General features: G+C 38.8%; 1 protein-coding gene across 4 annotated transcripts in view; it reads left to right on the top strand.

The window, feature by feature from the left end:
* Window positions 1-16,176, top strand: part of ST7L (suppression of tumorigenicity 7 like) — a 75,730-nt gene extending 59,554 nt beyond the window's left edge. For 3 of the 4 annotated variants that reach the window (XM_016429088.2, XM_056819213.1, XM_056819212.1), the window contains one exon: window positions 682-865. In XM_016429088.2, the coding sequence (XP_016284574.1) occupies window positions 682-732 (51 nt within the window). In that variant the 3' untranslated portion in view covers window positions 733-865. Of the gene's footprint in view, window positions 1-681; window positions 866-15,514 lie in introns of those variants that run through there. The other variant, XM_007485149.3, reaches the window with a different exon arrangement.
* Window positions 16,177-16,416: the final 240 nt, after the last annotated feature.

Genomic DNA, 16,416 nt, shown 5'->3' with positions numbered 1-16,416 from the left:
ATATAGTGCTATTTTGACAGAGCACAACTTTAGGATGTTATCTGGATAATTCCTAAATAGGTAGGGAATCTAAAAATAATATCCTCCAATTTCACAAAGACTGAATAGCTATGACTGTTTCCCTCTTTTCCAAGTATAAAGTGTCACAATCAGTCCTTAAATTGACAACTAACATAACTTTCTATGAAAATTGATTATTTTGGAAATGAATTTCTACATTGCATGCAAACATATGGCAAAAATGTGTTTCATACTTACAATTTTCAGCTTACTCCTGAAAGCATTGTTTTGTAACTGCCTGCTGAGGCTATGCTGTACCAGAGATGTTTCCTTGGGACTCTAATGAATAAAATGAGCCTTATAGAAGGCAAATTTGAATTTTCAAGTGTGTGAATTTTCCTTCCATCTCTTGCTTGCCTTCATTTATTTTGTTAATTGTATTGATTTTTTTTTTAAAACCTTCCTATCGTGAGCAAGCTCTTCACATTGTTTTGATTCTCTGGTAATTAGAGAGTTGAAGCAAAATATATTGGTTTTTCTCAGCATTCATGAACAAGGGGAAAAAAAGATACTAAGGTCCTACTCTTCATATGGTATAGGTGTGGATCTCTTCCTTATAGTCTTACTCAAAAAAGATTGATGAATTAATGAAATTACCACTTATTCTCCTCTCTCTTCCAGGTTTCCTTAAGATTAGGCTCTTCTCAGAAAATGATGGAAAAATCAGTGTAGTCTATTCCTAAACAAAGAGCAGAGTCCCTTCCTCAGAGGTCAGTTTGTGGAAAGCACCTCCTTTTCCTGTTATATGTAATCCATTGAGTATTTGCTCATAAAAAAATCTCTAATAAATAAAAAATAAATACAATTTGGTGGTCTATTAAATTTATATTTCCCTCCTCCTAGAGAATACTCCAATTTTGGAATTTATTGATTCTGACCACCGACTAACCAATGTATTACTTAATGAGAGGCAGTGTGGTATGGTGGATGAAGCATTGAACTTGGAGTCAGGAAGACTTGACTTCATATCACACCTCAGACATTCACTATAGCAGTGAACCTTTTACTTCCTAATCATCATTAAACTCAAAATTTTTGATATCTTGGGAAAATCATGTGACCTCTCTACTCTCAGTTTCCTTAATTGTAAAATCAGGGGGTGGGGAATGGGGAGCCAATGAAGTTAGTGGCTTCTGAGGTGCCTTCATGATCTAAATCTATGATCTAGAAAGACCTGGATTAAAATTCTGCCTCCTTTATATAAGTCATGGGGCCCTAGATAAGTCACTTAGTTTTTAGATGCCCTTGCTCAGGAAGGTTCAGGAGCTCTTCATTACCCTTAAGATGAAACACAAGCTCCTCTTTGGCACTTGGCTCCTCTTTCACAATCTAGCTCCAGCCTGTCTTGCCTGGCTGATCACACATCATTCACTTTTCTCTAGCCAAACTGGACTATTTGCTGTGTCCTGTAGAGGAACGTCAGTCCTCTGATTACTACTGTAACATTTCAAGGCTGTGTCCCATGCTTTATATCCTCTCCCTCCTTACTTTTGCTTTGTGAAACCCCCCAGCTCCCTTTGAGGCCAAGACTTAAGTGCCATCTCCTTCAGAAAGTCTTTTTTTTTTTGACTGAAAAAAGAAAGATATACTTTATTTTTTTACATTTTATTTAGTCAATTTAGAACATTTTTCCTTGGTTACAAGAATCATATTCTTTCCTTTCCCTCCTCCTACCCCCTTCCCATAGCCAATGCGCAGGTTTTACATGTGTCCTTGATCAAAATCTATTTCCATGTTGATGATGTTTGCACTAGGATGATCATTTAGAGTCTACATCCCCATTCATATTCCCATCAACCCATGTGATCAAACAGTTGTTTTTCTTCTGTGTTTCTACTCCCACAGTTCTTCCTCTAAATGTGGATAGTGTTCTTTCTTATAAGTCCCTCAGAATTGTTCTGGATCACTGCATTGCTACTAATGGAGAAGTCCATTACATTCAGTTATACCACAGTGTATCAGTCTCTGTGTACAATGTTGTCTTGGCTCTGCTCCTTTCGCTCTGCATCACTTCCTGGAGGTTGTTCCAGTTCCCATGGAATTCCTCTACTTTATTATTCCTTTGAGCACAATAGTATTCCATCAGTAACCTATACCACAATTTGTTCAGCCATTCCCCAATTGGAGGACATCCCCTCATTTTCCAATTTTTTTGCCACCACAAAGCACAGTTATGAATATTCTCATACAAGTCTTTTTCCTTATTATCTCTTTGGGGTACAAATGCAGCAGTGCTATGGCTGGATCAAAGGGCAGACAGTCTTTTAGTGCCCTTTGGGCATAGTTCCAAATTGCCCTCCAGAATGGTTGGATCAATTCACAACTCCACCAGCAATGCATTAATGTCCCAACTTTTCCACATCCCCTCCAGCCTTACTTTCCTCTGCTGTCATGTTAGCCAATCAGCTAGGTGTAAGGTGGTATCTCAGAGTTGTTTTGATTTGCATTTCTCTGATTATAAGAGATTTAGAACACTTTTTCATGTGCTTATTGATAGTTTTGATTTCCTTTATTGAAAATTGCCTATTCATGTCCCTTGCCTATTTATCAATTGGGGAATAGCTTGATTTTTTGTAAAATTGAATTAGGTCTTTATAAATTTGAATAATTAGACCTTTGTCAGAGGTTTTTATTATGAAGTTTTCCCCCCTAATTTGTTGGCTTCCCTTCTAATTTTGGTTGCATTGGTTTTGTTTGTATAAAAACTTTTTAATTTAATGTAATCAAAATTATTTATTTTACATTTTATAATTTTTTTTCCAACTCTTGCTTGGTCTTAAAATCTTTCCTTTCCCAAAGATCTGACAGATACACTATTCTGTGTTCACCTAATTTACTTATAGTTTCCTTCTTTATATTCAAGACATTCACCTATTCTGAGTTTATCTTGGTGTGGGGTGTGAGATGTTGATCTAAACCCAATCTCTCCCATACTGTCTTCCAATTTTCCCAGCAATTTTTGTCAAATAGTGGATTTTTGTCACAAAAGCTGGGATCTTTGGGCTTATCCTAGATTGTCTTGCTGAGGTCACTGACCCCAAGTCTATTCCACTGATCTTCCTTTCTGTCTCTTAGCCAGTATCAAATTGTTTTGATGACCACTGCTTTATAGTATAGTTTGAGATCTGGGACTGCAAGTCCTCTTTCCTTCACATTTTTCCCCCATTATTTCCCTGAATATCTTTGATCTTTTGTTCTTCCAAATGAACTTTGTTATGGTTTTTTCTAATTCAGTAAAAAGGCTTTTTGGTAGTTCGATGGGTATGGAACTAAATAAGTAAATTAGTTTGGGTAGGATTGTCATTTTTACTATGTTAGCTTGTCCTACCCATGAGCAATCAATGTTTTTCCAATTGTTTAGATCTAGTTTTAATTGTGTGGAGAGAGTTTTGTAGTTGTGTTCAAATAGTTCCTGTGTTTGTCTTGGCAGATAGATTCCTAAGTATTTTATATTGTCTAGGGTGATTTTAAATGGAATTTCTCTTTCTAATTCTTGCTGCTGAGATGTGTTGGAGATATATAGAAATGCTGATGACTTTTGTGGGGTTTTTTTTTGTATCCTGCAACTTTGCTAAAGTTGTTGTTTATTTCTACTAGCTTTTTAGTTGATTCTTTAGGATTCTTTAAGTAGACTATCATATCTTCTGCAAAGAGTGATAGCTTGGTCTCCTCATTGCCTATTTTAATACCTTCAATTTCTTTTTCTTTTCTAATTGCTACAGCTAGGGTTTCTAGTACAATGTCAAATAATAGAGGTGATAATGAGCATCCTTGTTTCACTCTTGATCTTACTGGGAAGTCTTCTAGTTTATCCCCATTGCAGATAATGTTTGCTGATCTTTTTAGATATATACTGTTTATTATTTTTAGGAAAGGCCTTTCTATTCCTATGCTTTCTAGTGTTTTCAACAGGAATGAATGTTGTATTTTGTAAAGGCTTTTTCTGCATCTATGTGATTTTTGTTGGTTTGCTTGTTGATATGGTCAATTATGTGGATAGTTTTCCCAATATTGAACCATCCTTGCATTCCTGGTATAAATCCCACCTGATCATAATGAACAACCCTTGTGATCACTTGCTGGAGTCTTTTTGCTAGTATTCTATTTAAGATTTTTGCATCTATGTTCATTCAGAAAGTCTTTCTAATTTCTTAAATTATCAGGGTTCTCCTCTCAGTCACTGTGTATTTTTGTCTATGTTCCATATATATAGTACTTACATATGAACATATATTTCCCCTAGCAGAATGTAAGTTCCTTGTTTCTACAGTGTTAGGCATGAGCATATGAATAGAAATTGGACTTCTTATTTCATTAGAATAGGGAACAGCTATACAAATGATTAATAAAAAAACCTTGGATGAGGTACCTAGATGGTTCAGTGGCTAAGAAGCCAGGAGGACTTGAGTTCAAATCTGGTATCAGATACTTGTGTGGCTCTGGGCAAGTCACTTAATCTTGATTGCCTAGCCCTTACTGCTCTTCTGCCCTGGAATCAATACGTAGAACTGATTCTAAGACAAAAGATAATGGTTAAAAAAATTAAAATAAAAAAAAGAATGCTTAGATCATTCAGAGACACGTGTTTAACCAATTTCCCTATTATAGACTGTCCTTTCACATTACCAGAATAACCTTGCTACAGCCTTGCTGTAATCATTTCTCTGCCTATAATAATACTTAAGTGGCTTCTTAATGTTTACAGAGTAATAACAGAAATGTAGCCTGGAATTCAGAGTCCTCCATCATAATCTTTTTCCAACCTAACTTTCCAGACTTGTCTCCTGCTACCTCCTTTTCACTCTCCCGCCAAACTAAACTACTCATTTCTCAGAGAAATTGGCCCTTGTGTCTGTCTCCTTTTGGGTTTTGCTGCCATGACCTCTCTGCCCAGAATGTCCTTTCCCTCACCTCTACCCCTCAACTTCTCTTGAAATTCTTCCCATTCCTTAAATGTCACCTCTTCCATGAAAACTTTTCTGAGCCAACCCTAATGACATCACGTCTCTACATTCCATCGCATCTCGTTTAGTCCTCTTTTATGGTATTGAGCTCATTCGGCATCGTATTATGATTATTTGTGTACCTGTAATCAGAGCCGAGGTTCCTTGAGGACAGGAGAGTGTCTTATTCATCTCTGTACCCTCCACTTCCACCACTATGCCAATTAGTAACATTTAATAAATGTTTTGTTGACTAGAACAATATATAGCTTCAGAACCTGTATCTCGAGTTGCTTACAAAAATAAGACTGTGGAGTCTCAGAACTTTGTAGCTGTACTCAGGCATGTCTTTAATCATGGAATGGCTACAGCCCTTCAAGTGTTGAAATATTGGAAGGATAAAAAAATGAAGGCTTAATCAGGGAAGTCTTGCTGGAGGAAGTAAATTTGGAGACAAATTTTAAAGAAGCGAATGGATCATCTCCCATTAATCCCCTTCTTACTGGCACACATTGTCACTGCCCTTGTTCTGGCTCTCATTGTCTCTCACCTATACAATCTGAACAACTTTCTAATTGAGTTCCCAACTTTCCATCTCTCTATTTTTCCATCCAGCTGCCAAACTCTTTTTTTTTTTTTTAAAAATATATTTTATTTGATCATTTCCAAGCTTTATTCGTTAAAGACATAGATCATTTTCTTTTCCTCCCCCCCCCACCCCCCATAGCCGACGCGTAAGTCCACTGGGCATTAGATGTTTTCTTGATTTGAACCCATTGCTTTGTTGATAGTATTTGCATTAGAGTGTTCATTTAGAGTCTATCCTCTGTCATGTCCCCTCAACCTCTTTATTCAGGCAGTTGCTTTTTCTCGGTGTTTCCACTCCCATAGTTTATCCTTTGCTTATGAATGGTGTTTTTTTCTCCTGGGTCCCTGCAAGTTGTTCAGGGACATTACACCACCACTAATGGAGAAGTCCATTACGTTTGATGATACCACAGTGTGTTTGTCTCTGTGTACAATGTTCTCCTGGTTCTGCTCCTCTCGCTCTGCATCACTTCCTGGAGGTTGTTCCAGTCTCCATGGAACTTCTCCACTTTATTATTCCTTTTAGCACAATAGTACTCCATTACCAACATATACCACAGTTTGTTCAGCCATTCCCCAATTGATGGGCATCCCCTCATTTTCCAGTTTTGGGCCACCACAAAGAGCGCAGCTATGAATATTTTTGTACAAGTCTTTGTGTCCATTATCTCTTTGGGGTACAGACCCAGCAGTGCTATGGCTGGGTCAAAGGGTAGATATTCTTTTAGCACCCTTTGGGCATAGTTCCAAATTGCCCTCCAGAATGGTTGGATCAGTTCACAGCTCCACCAGCAATGAATTAATGTCCCTATTTTGCCACATCCCCTCCAGCATTCATTACTTTCCTTTGCTGTTATGTTAGCCAATCTGCTAGGTGTGAGGTGATACCTCAGAGTTGTTTTGATTTGCATCTCTCTGATTATAAGAGATGTAGAACACTTCTTCATGTGCTTGTTAATAGTTTTGATTTCTTTATCTGAGAACTGCCTATCCATTTCCAGCTGCCAAACTCTTGCTAAAGCTCATTTGAGGATAGTGCTTTCTTGCTTAAGAACCTTCACTTGCTCCCTATTGCCATTAAGATAATATCCAAATCTTTTAGTCTGACATCAAAAGGCCATCACCATTTGGCTCCAAATAACATTTCTAACCTATTTAATGTTCCTTCCCTTCCTATGGTGTTCTAACCAAAACGACCTTCTTACTTTCTCCAAATTTGGCATTCAAACTAGACTATAGAGGCAGCTAGGTGATACTCTGTATAAGAGCACTGGGCCTGCCATCAGAAAGACCCAAGTTCAAATCCAGTCCCAGTAACTTTGTCTCAGTTTCCCTACAACTGTAGAATGAGAATAATAGCACTACCTTCTAGGATTGTGGGGAGACTCAAATGAGGTATTTGTAAAACACAGGGTCTCACATAGAGAAGGGGATTTATAAATGCTTATTTCCTTCCTCCTGTACCCATTCCTTTCCTCAGTCTTCTATGACATGTACTCCCTCCCCTCGTCTGTCAAGATTCCTGGTTTCTTTTAAGGTTCCACTTGGATGTCACTTGGAGGAAGTTCTTTTGATCACCTAGTTGTTGGAGCTCTCACTCTCTCTCTCAAACATCCATGTATTCACTTGCTTTTCAGCTGAAATATTGTATACCTCCCTTCCCCTGGCCCTGCAATAGAATGCTAGGAAGGGCTGGGGTTTTTTTTAATGATCTTTTCATCCCCAGTGCTTTCCAAACAGTAGGTGCTTAATATACATTTGTGGAATTAGGCGGGAAGAATGGAAGAAGCATTCAGATCTTGACTTCCCAGGAGCAATCTGTTTCCAGGTCTACTGCACTGGAGGAAGCAAAATAGTTTGGCTTTTCTGCCTGTGGCAGGGCAGTGAGGTCTGATTTCAGTCATGTCCTTGCTGGTTTACAATTGTTAGAAAGAATGTCTTTCAGTCATTTACTTCAACAGACACTCGTGCAACTCTATAGGGTTTGTTGGACTCAGCAACTTTTGCCTAAAATGATTAGTGGGGCTGGAGGAACATGTACCCACTGGTTTCCCGACGGTTCAAATTAGATTTCTATTGCCATTCTGACTGACTTTCTGAAATGGTTTACCTTTTTTTTTTAAAGGGTAAAAAAAAATGCATATCTTCTATTCCAACCTCAGGCTTACCACTTTCAAGACCAAAAGGAAAGCTTGTCAGGAACCTTAAGGATAGATTTCACTGAAGTAGAATAAACCTGCTTCTGGCAAAATTCTAGGTATGTTTTCAGATAACTAACTTTAGGGCTGTCTATACATTCATCTCTTGTTGAACAAATCCGTCACAAAGGCCTGCCTGTGGAATTTCAGGGCTTAGAAAAATGGTTCGGAATTTGGCATAACTTAAAGTAGAAGTGCCAATACTACTGGTTCTTAGTAATAATAACCGTACCCTTCCAGTATAGGCACGCTCATTTTCATGATGAAAAGGGAAGAAACTTGACAGTAGGGCTTTGTGGGTGTCTTGCAATTTCACTGATGACTTAAATATCACAATTCATGATTCTTAGCTGCAAAAGTGGGATTTTTAGAGGTCAAGAGTAATTACAGAGGTTGATGTGCTGTCAATTGAGAAACCCAAGGTGTCTTCCTTCAAGCAGAAGAAACTTCAAGGAAAGGTTAAATGGTAATGATATTTGCTCTGACTTAAGCCAGACCTGTACTGTTTAGAGCTGAAAGTGAAACTGCCCCTTTCCCCATCTGTCTTACCATTAGAATCACTGTGGGGTAACCACATTCCTGGTTGGCTGGCTGGATGCTTACTTTCAGGAAACATCCTCTGGGCTTCAGGTGGGACCTGCAGGTAGAGGGAGAAACCAGATGGAGAATTTAAACCACGTTGTTTGTGTAGGTGGGTCCTGCTCTCCTCTCATCCTGGGACCTTTGGCTGAATGAAGGAGACAGACAGACTAGGATTTTAAATCTTTTGATACAGTTCAAAGTGTAGAACAGGTGTGTTCCAGCTAAGCTTCCTCTACACAGCATCAGAGTGATATTCAAGGAAAGAAAAAGCCCTCCAGAGAATATTGCATGTTAGTATGCTCTCTCCCACTGACCAGCTACTTCTTGTTAAGAATGTGCCAGCCCTTGTTCTTCCAGAAATATGCTTGGATCCCAATTCCCATTCTAAAGCCTGGGAGATTTAAGCTTTTTCAAGGTGGCAGGCAGCCCCTTCACAACTAAGTTTTAGTCCATGTGCATTAGAAGCCCTCCAGATGTGAGGTTTAGTTCTTCTTGGCAGGCAAATGCATCACTATTTCCCCCCCTCTAGATACAATGAAATAGAAAAATTTCTCCTACTGGGGCATGGATGAAGAGGCTTCACTAATCTTACATGTAATTTGGCCTTATTTGCTGGGGGCCTCAAAGTCTGAACTTTGCCCTCAGATAAAATTCATCAGGGTTTATTTATTTGACTCTGACCCGTTTGTGTGTGTGTGTGTGTGTGTTTTATTACTTGTTAGGAACCCAGGGATTCTTAATTCAGTTAAGCGCTAACTGTGAGGGCTTTTCTCATTAATCTGGTGGTAGCTATACTTTAGCTATTGTAATGTCCTTAAAAAAAACCCAACCTAAACTAAACTAAAAAATCTACTGTGGTAGAACCTGCATTCATGGGCTTGAATACTTGAAGAACTATTTGTGATTCTTTTAGATCTGTGCTATCAGGGTTGGCTCAGAGTAAAAAAGGTTCCAAGGGAGTGTCTCTTAAATGTGTAAGCCATCACCCAAAGTCTTCATCTTAACTCATTTTCAGACTGTTTTTAAAGAGCTGTTGCTAAATTCATATGCCAAGTGCACTTTAAAATAAAATAACACCATGATTCCAGAACCTGTCTTTCTTGCCTAAAGTGAACAGGTTTTGGAGGCAGAGGACCTGGGCCACATCTTTGCAGCTGTGTCACTTCTAGCTGTGTGTCCTTGTGCAAATAAATCACTTCTCTTCTAGGCCTCACTTCTAAAATGTAGTGTTGTACTAGAGGGCCTTCAATACCCTGTTCACTTCTAAATTTATGGGTCCTTCTTGGTTTAGATTCATTAGGTCCATCTCTGCATACTCATTTGGATAGAGTAGACTAATATTAAGCTATTTTTTAAAAAGTCTTATTTTCTATCTTAGTAACAACTCTCAGAAGGGCAAGGGCTAGGCAAATGGGGTTTAAGTGACTTGCTCAGGGTCACACAGCTAGGAAATGTCTGAGGCCAGATGTGAACTCAGGTCCTCCTGACTCTAGGCCTGGTGCTCTATCCACTGAGCTACTTAGCTGCCCTCATTAAGCTGTTTTTAAAAGTTTTCTTTAGATACCCTAACTTCCTTTGAGTGATATTACACAGAAAAGCATGATGGCTTAAGAAGTCAGTCAGCATTCACTGAGTCCTCTCCTTTTCAAGAACATTATACAGTTGGGGTTCCTCTCAAAGAACTGGACCTCAGGATCAAATCCGGACATTTTTTCCCAAGGTTTTCATGTTTACTGCCACCTGGTTGAACTTGATGGACCTCCAAATAGGTGATATATCATATAATGAGTTTCCTATCTTTTTGGTGGAGATGAATAAAGTGAGATCCTTGCTGCACAGTTATAAGAAATCTAGCTCAGACTTCTTCAGCTGCTGCCCCAGGACGGAAGCCTCCCACAGCCATTTCTATGTTGGTTGCCATCTTTCCACGGTATGTGCTTGTGTTCCTGTGGGTTAAATATAAATATTGTAAGAAATAAAGATCACCTTTGCTTCCTTAAGACCAAAATCGTGCTGTCTTTATGTGACCCAGCCCGAGAAGCCAAGAGTTCAGGTGGTATCCATACTCACTATTGAGACTATGCCTGGATCTTGTAGGTAAGAGACAGCCTCGGAGAAGTTTCAAGCTTATTAATGTCATAGCAGAGTTCCTGCCCTGAGGAACAAGCATGCCACGAGACACATTGGGCACCCTATGGAAGCAGCAATCGGCTTTTTTGCCCAACTAAACTTGGCACAGTAAATTCTGCCTCCTGGAGGATCTTTGGGGTAAGAAAGAAGCCAGTAAGATTATTTTCCAACTACGTCACTGGAACATGAAATGATTTTTCTGTAAGGAAAACTTAAAAACCATACTTAGACCAGGTCAGTTAGTTAATCTAAGTACTGTCTGGGCTACTAGGTTCATAGCCTGATAGTAGGTTCTTGGGATCCATAGGAAAGAATAAGCATGGTTTCTGCCCTAAAGGAATTTCAGGAGATGGGTCGAACCTATAATTAATAGAAATGAATACAGTGGAGTTTTACCAGAAGCAGAATAGGTCAGCTATATTCTATTGACCTTGAGATACATTGAGCTAGTTTAGAGATAAAAGAAAGAAATTTCAAGTTGTGATTTAAAAGAGGACAAGCAAAAGGAGAGAAGTTGTTCTGTAGTTGTGGGATAGCTTGAGCAAGATCTTGAAGGCAGATGATGTTAAAACTGGGCCCCCAGGAAGTCTGGTCAATAATGCCAAAAGTTTCCCTGCAAATTGACAAACATTTATTAAGCATCTTCTATGTGCTAGGCACTGTACTAGCGACTGAGGATATAAAGGCAGGGCAAAAAATGTAAGTTTCTGTAAACAAAGAAACCGCTCCCCCCCTTTTTTAGGAAGATAGAACAACATATATGCAAATAAATATAAATTAATTGTTGGAGGAAGGAACTAACAATTGAGGATCTGATAAGGTTTCATGTAGAACAGAGTTATCAAATGCAAGGCAATGAACCAGATTAAAAAGTAATTAGGAAATAGCTAACAAAATAAGTTAAAACACAGTACAATGTAAAGAGTGTTAATAATATTTTTCTATGTCAACACACAGGCTGCAAGGATCCATCTATTTAAGTCTGATATCACTGGGAGAGAAGATGCTGCTTGGGCTGAGCTTTGGGAGCATCACTTAAGTGGAAGTGTTCAGGATAGGTTGGAGAGACACGGAAGCCAAATTTAGAAGGTTATTGCAATAATGCAAATGAGAAATGAGAATAGCCCAAACTAGGGTGCTTGCTATGTACTGGTGAGAGATGTGGAAATAGAATAACAAGACTCAGCAACTGATTGGGTGCTTCAGGAGAGTGAGGAAGGAATTGAGGATGACTGAAGTCGGAGACCTGAGTGTTTAGAAAGAGGCTAGTTTGGAAGAGAGGGAGGTTTTGGGGAAAAAATAATGAGATCTCTTTTGGATACACTGAATCTGAGATGTCTGCATCCAAGTCTAAACAGCTACCAGAGCTTTAGGGGTAGAATTGAGGCTCAGGAGAAAAACTAAGGTTAGATATATAGATCTGAGAGTTGTCTGCATAGAGAACTAGAATCCATGAACAGAACCCATGTGGCATAGTGGAGAAGGGGCTAGATCTGGAGTTCAGATTCAGCCTCAGATTCTTACTAGCTGTATGACCCTGGGCAAGTCACTTAACCTCTGTCTATCTCTGTTTCCTTATCTGTAAAATGGGGATAATCATAAAGTCATGATGAGGATCAAATGAGATAATATTTGTCAAGCACTTACTTAGCACAGTGCCTGGCACATAAGAGGTGCTTAATAAATTCTTACTTCTTTCTTTCCTCTCTGTCTTCTTTCTTCCTGTTTCCATAGTATCTGTCACATATATTTCCTTCTTTATCCTTTAACCAGTACCTTAGTTCAGACCCTCATCACTTCAAGCCTAGACCATTTGAATAATTCTCATGTGTAGGTCTCCCTGGCTCAAGCTTTTCCCTACTCCAATCAGCTCTTTATGTGGCCTAAAAAGTGATTTTCCAAAAGCACAGAAGCCTCTCTTCCTCATTAAATTTCCCTTGTTCCCAATTATCTCTAGGATCAAAGAAAAACCTATTTGTTTGGCATTTAAAACTCTTTATAACCTGGCTTCTTCCTACCTTTCCAGTGTGGTACCTCACTTGCCTTCTCAAACCCCATGGTCCAGGTATACTGGCCTCCTTACCATTCGTTAGGCACATTGCTTTTGCTGTCTTTGCACTGGCTGTTCTTCATGCCTGAAATGCATCCTCTCCTTCCTTCTGCCTCTGAGCATCTCTGATTTCCTTTAAGACTCAGTTTTTGCACTACTTTTTACATGAAGGCTTTCCTAATTTCCTGGCTTCTACTTCACTCCTTTCCAAAGCTACTTTTGATTTGGATGGATAGCTATCATGTACCCTGATGCCCTCTTTTTTGGTAGATTCTAATAGAGCCTTACCTGGAATTCCTTCATCCTCATGCTCACACTCCTTTGGACATTCATCAGCATCATTAATTCCCCACTTCAAAGGTGGCTCTCAGAATTTAATAAAATACTTAAAAATGTGTTCTGACTAGGGCAAAGACCAATGAGACTAACAACTCTAAACTATGACTGTCTTAACATAACCTAAAATCACATTAGTTTTTTAGACTGCCACATCACACTTACTAACCGTGATTAGGTACCACCTCTCCACGAAACCTTTCTTAATCTCTTTTGTGGGTGCTCCCTCCCCATCCTCCAATTACCTTGAATTTACTTATCCAAGTTATGTTATTTCCTTTCAGTAGAAAATAAGCTCCTTAGGGAGCAGCTGGGTAGCTCAGTGGATTGAGAGTCAGGTCTAGAGACAGGAGGTCTTAGGTTCAAATCTGGCCTCAGCCACTTCCCAGCTGTGTGACCCTGGGCAAGTCACTTGACCCCCATTCCCTAGCCCTTACTGCTCTTCTGCCTTGGAGCCAATACACAGTATTGGCTCCAAGACAGAAGGTAAGGGTTTAAAAAAAAAAGTAAGCTCCTTGAGGGCAGGGAATATTGGGCTTCCTCAGGTTCAAAGCTACTCAAAAGGAATCAGGCTAACAATCCATATGGGATAATCCATATGGGATACCAATCACAGAATTTGAGTTTGAAACTACCTCAGTGTCCATCTGGCTCAACTCATGCATCTTTTCAACACCAACATTATCCCAGCATTGTCAAATGATGGTGAACCATAAACACCCAAATCTCCAAAGATGTGGATGGACAACCCAAATGGCTGGGTTGTGTAAGGATTAAAAATGGTTTGACTAAATTTTTGAGTTAAAAAGAATTATTGTGGTTGCCGTTTATAAAATTAACTGAAGTCATGAGGCTGATTTACTAGTAGCTTTATTACAGCAAGGTAGAGATAATAAAGAGGGAAATGTAAGAAGGAGGTAGAAAATATTGCCTAGCTAAACACCCTATAATTGCCGATCTGAAGAAATCCAGCTCAGCTCCAACAAAGGCTCCCTCAGGTCCCAATTTACAACAAGGAGTCACGGTAGTATCTTCAGCAAGAGTTTTACCAGCGCAGAATCAATCACCAAGGCAGAAGAATCTTTCCAATGCAAAAGTCCTCCCTCAGCAAGAGCCACCAAGGCAGTAGAAATAATCAGAATGTCCACTGCTGGCTTTTATAAGCTGTTTTCTCCATGTCATTTCCTGTCTCTCTGGTTTCTTCTTCCTTTCTCTGTGGGCTGGTCTATCACATCTCAGGAACCACTTTGCCTAGCATTGCCTAGGGCAGGGTGGGGGGCAGTGCTTGTGGTCTTTTAGGATGAACTAAGTGTTAATGACTAAGTTAAGTGTGAACTCTCTTGGTTAGTGACTTACTAAGTATTAAGTAGGGGTACTTCAAGTTCCTGATTAATTAACTTAAAATAGATAAAGGGGGAAAAATTCCCTTTCACAGTTGATGGACCCAAAATGATGGACAGCCCAAAAAGCAATGGAGATATGCACGATGAATGACTGAAGGAAGGACAGAGCATTTATGAAGCATTCACCATATGCCAAGAATTCTGGCACTGTGGGGATACAGATACAAGAAATGAGATTGTGTCTATCCACAAAGTTTCTCATAACATTCATCTCCGATCTTCATGCTTTTACCTTGATGCTCATGGACAGTATGCTTTTCCTCCTTTTAACTGCCCCCAGGAGTTCCTCACTTCCATTCAGTTGCTACTTACATACCACATTCTGCTTGAATGTGTCAGTTTCCCTCTCTCACAAATGACCTTGTATTTAACTATTTTGTATTAATATTCTACTTATGCTACATATTTTTATAGATTATTATGTATTTTTATATCACTATTATTTCCCCTGGTCCCTCTCATTCCCCTTGCAGAGAGCCATCTCATATGACAAATAGTATTTTTTTTGACAATACGTAATGAGAAAAAAATCAGCTTTAATTGATCAATATCATGAAGCAACCTGAAAGTCTGCAATTTATGACACTTGTGGGTCTCTCACCTCTGCAAAGGGTTGAAGTAGGAGTGTTTTCTCATATCTCTTCAAGTTATTCTTTATAATCTTATAACACTGACTTTTGATTTTTTTGTCTGTAGTTTTTCCATTTGTATTATTATAGTTATTGTGCATATTTTCATCTTGGCTTTGCTTACTTCACTCAGCATCAGTTCATGCTTCTTTATATTCATCATTTCGTAGAGTACAGGAATAATCCCTTACATTCATATGCCACAATTTGTTTAACCATTCCCTCATTGATGGGCTTCTACTTTTTCACCAATTCTTAGCTATTACCACAAGAGCTGCTATAAATATTTTGGAGCATTATGAGGATTTTCTTCTTATCAGTGACCCCTTTTGGAGTATAAGCCTAGTAATGGTATTTTTGGGTCAAAGGACTATATATATATATATATGTATATATATATATATATATATATATATATATATATATACGTATATATATATATATAGTCCTTTGACCCAAAGATGTGTGTGTGTGTGTGTGTGTGTGTGTGTATATATATATATATATATATATATGTATACTTGTTGTCTACCTCATTAGAAAATAAAAGCTTTGCATTTAGGGATTATCTCATTCTTTGTACTTCTCTACTCAGTGCTAAGTTCATTGTCTATGTGGCAGAATGGATAGAGTGCTGGACCTGGAATTAGGAAGACCCAAGTTTGAATCCTGTAGCTTGGGACCCTAAGAAAGCCACTCAACTTCTTTTCAGCCTCAGTGTTCTCATCTGTAAGTGAGGGTAATAATAGTACCTACCTCACATTGTTGTTGTAAAAATCAATAAGTTAATCCAGGAAGTGTTTTGCAAACCTTAAAGCTCAACAGATGTTATTGTTACTAATTTTTATTGATTGATAGTAGAAAAAATAAAAAAAAATAAAATTGATAGTAGAAATTTTTTTTAAAAAAAGTCATTCTGATTGAAATAAACTCCAATGGCTATTAGATCTCTAGAATCTAATATCAACTCATTTGTCATTTAAAACTCTTTACAACCTGGTCCCTGCCTCTTTATCCAGTCTCTAGCTTCCAGACTTATTAGCTTACTCACACTTCTCTCATATTCATCTCTTTTATTTGACAGTCTCCCATGCTTGGAATGGGAACCACCTCCTAAAGAAATAAAAGAATAGCTTTTCCTGTCCCTTCCTCCTCAGCAGGAGCTAGTCCTTTCGATTCTAAGTCTACCTTCCATCTACTCTCTTTTTGTATTTATCTGGATTTTCTTTCTTTTCTTTTCTCTTCTTTTCCTCCCTCCCTCCATCCATCCCTCCCTCCCTCCCTCCCTCCCTCCATCCATCCATCCATTCCTCCCTTCCTCCATCCCTCCATTCCTCCATTCCTCCATCCCTCCAAGGGAGAAGAGAGATAACAGATAGGCAGTTGGGGTTAATTGACTTACCCAGGGTCACACAACTAGGAAGTGTCTGGCCAGCTTTAAATTCAGAGCCTCCCATCTCTAGGCCTGGAATCCACTGAGCCATCTAGCTTCCTTCT

This window comes from Monodelphis domestica, chromosome 2 (assembly GCF_027887165.1).
Source record: "Monodelphis domestica isolate mMonDom1 chromosome 2, mMonDom1.pri, whole genome shotgun sequence".
Lineage (NCBI taxonomy): Eukaryota > Metazoa > Chordata > Mammalia > Didelphimorphia > Didelphidae > Monodelphis > Monodelphis domestica.
Note: the sequence above shows the minus strand (reverse complement) of the source record. Positions and strands in the feature narration are given on the sequence as shown.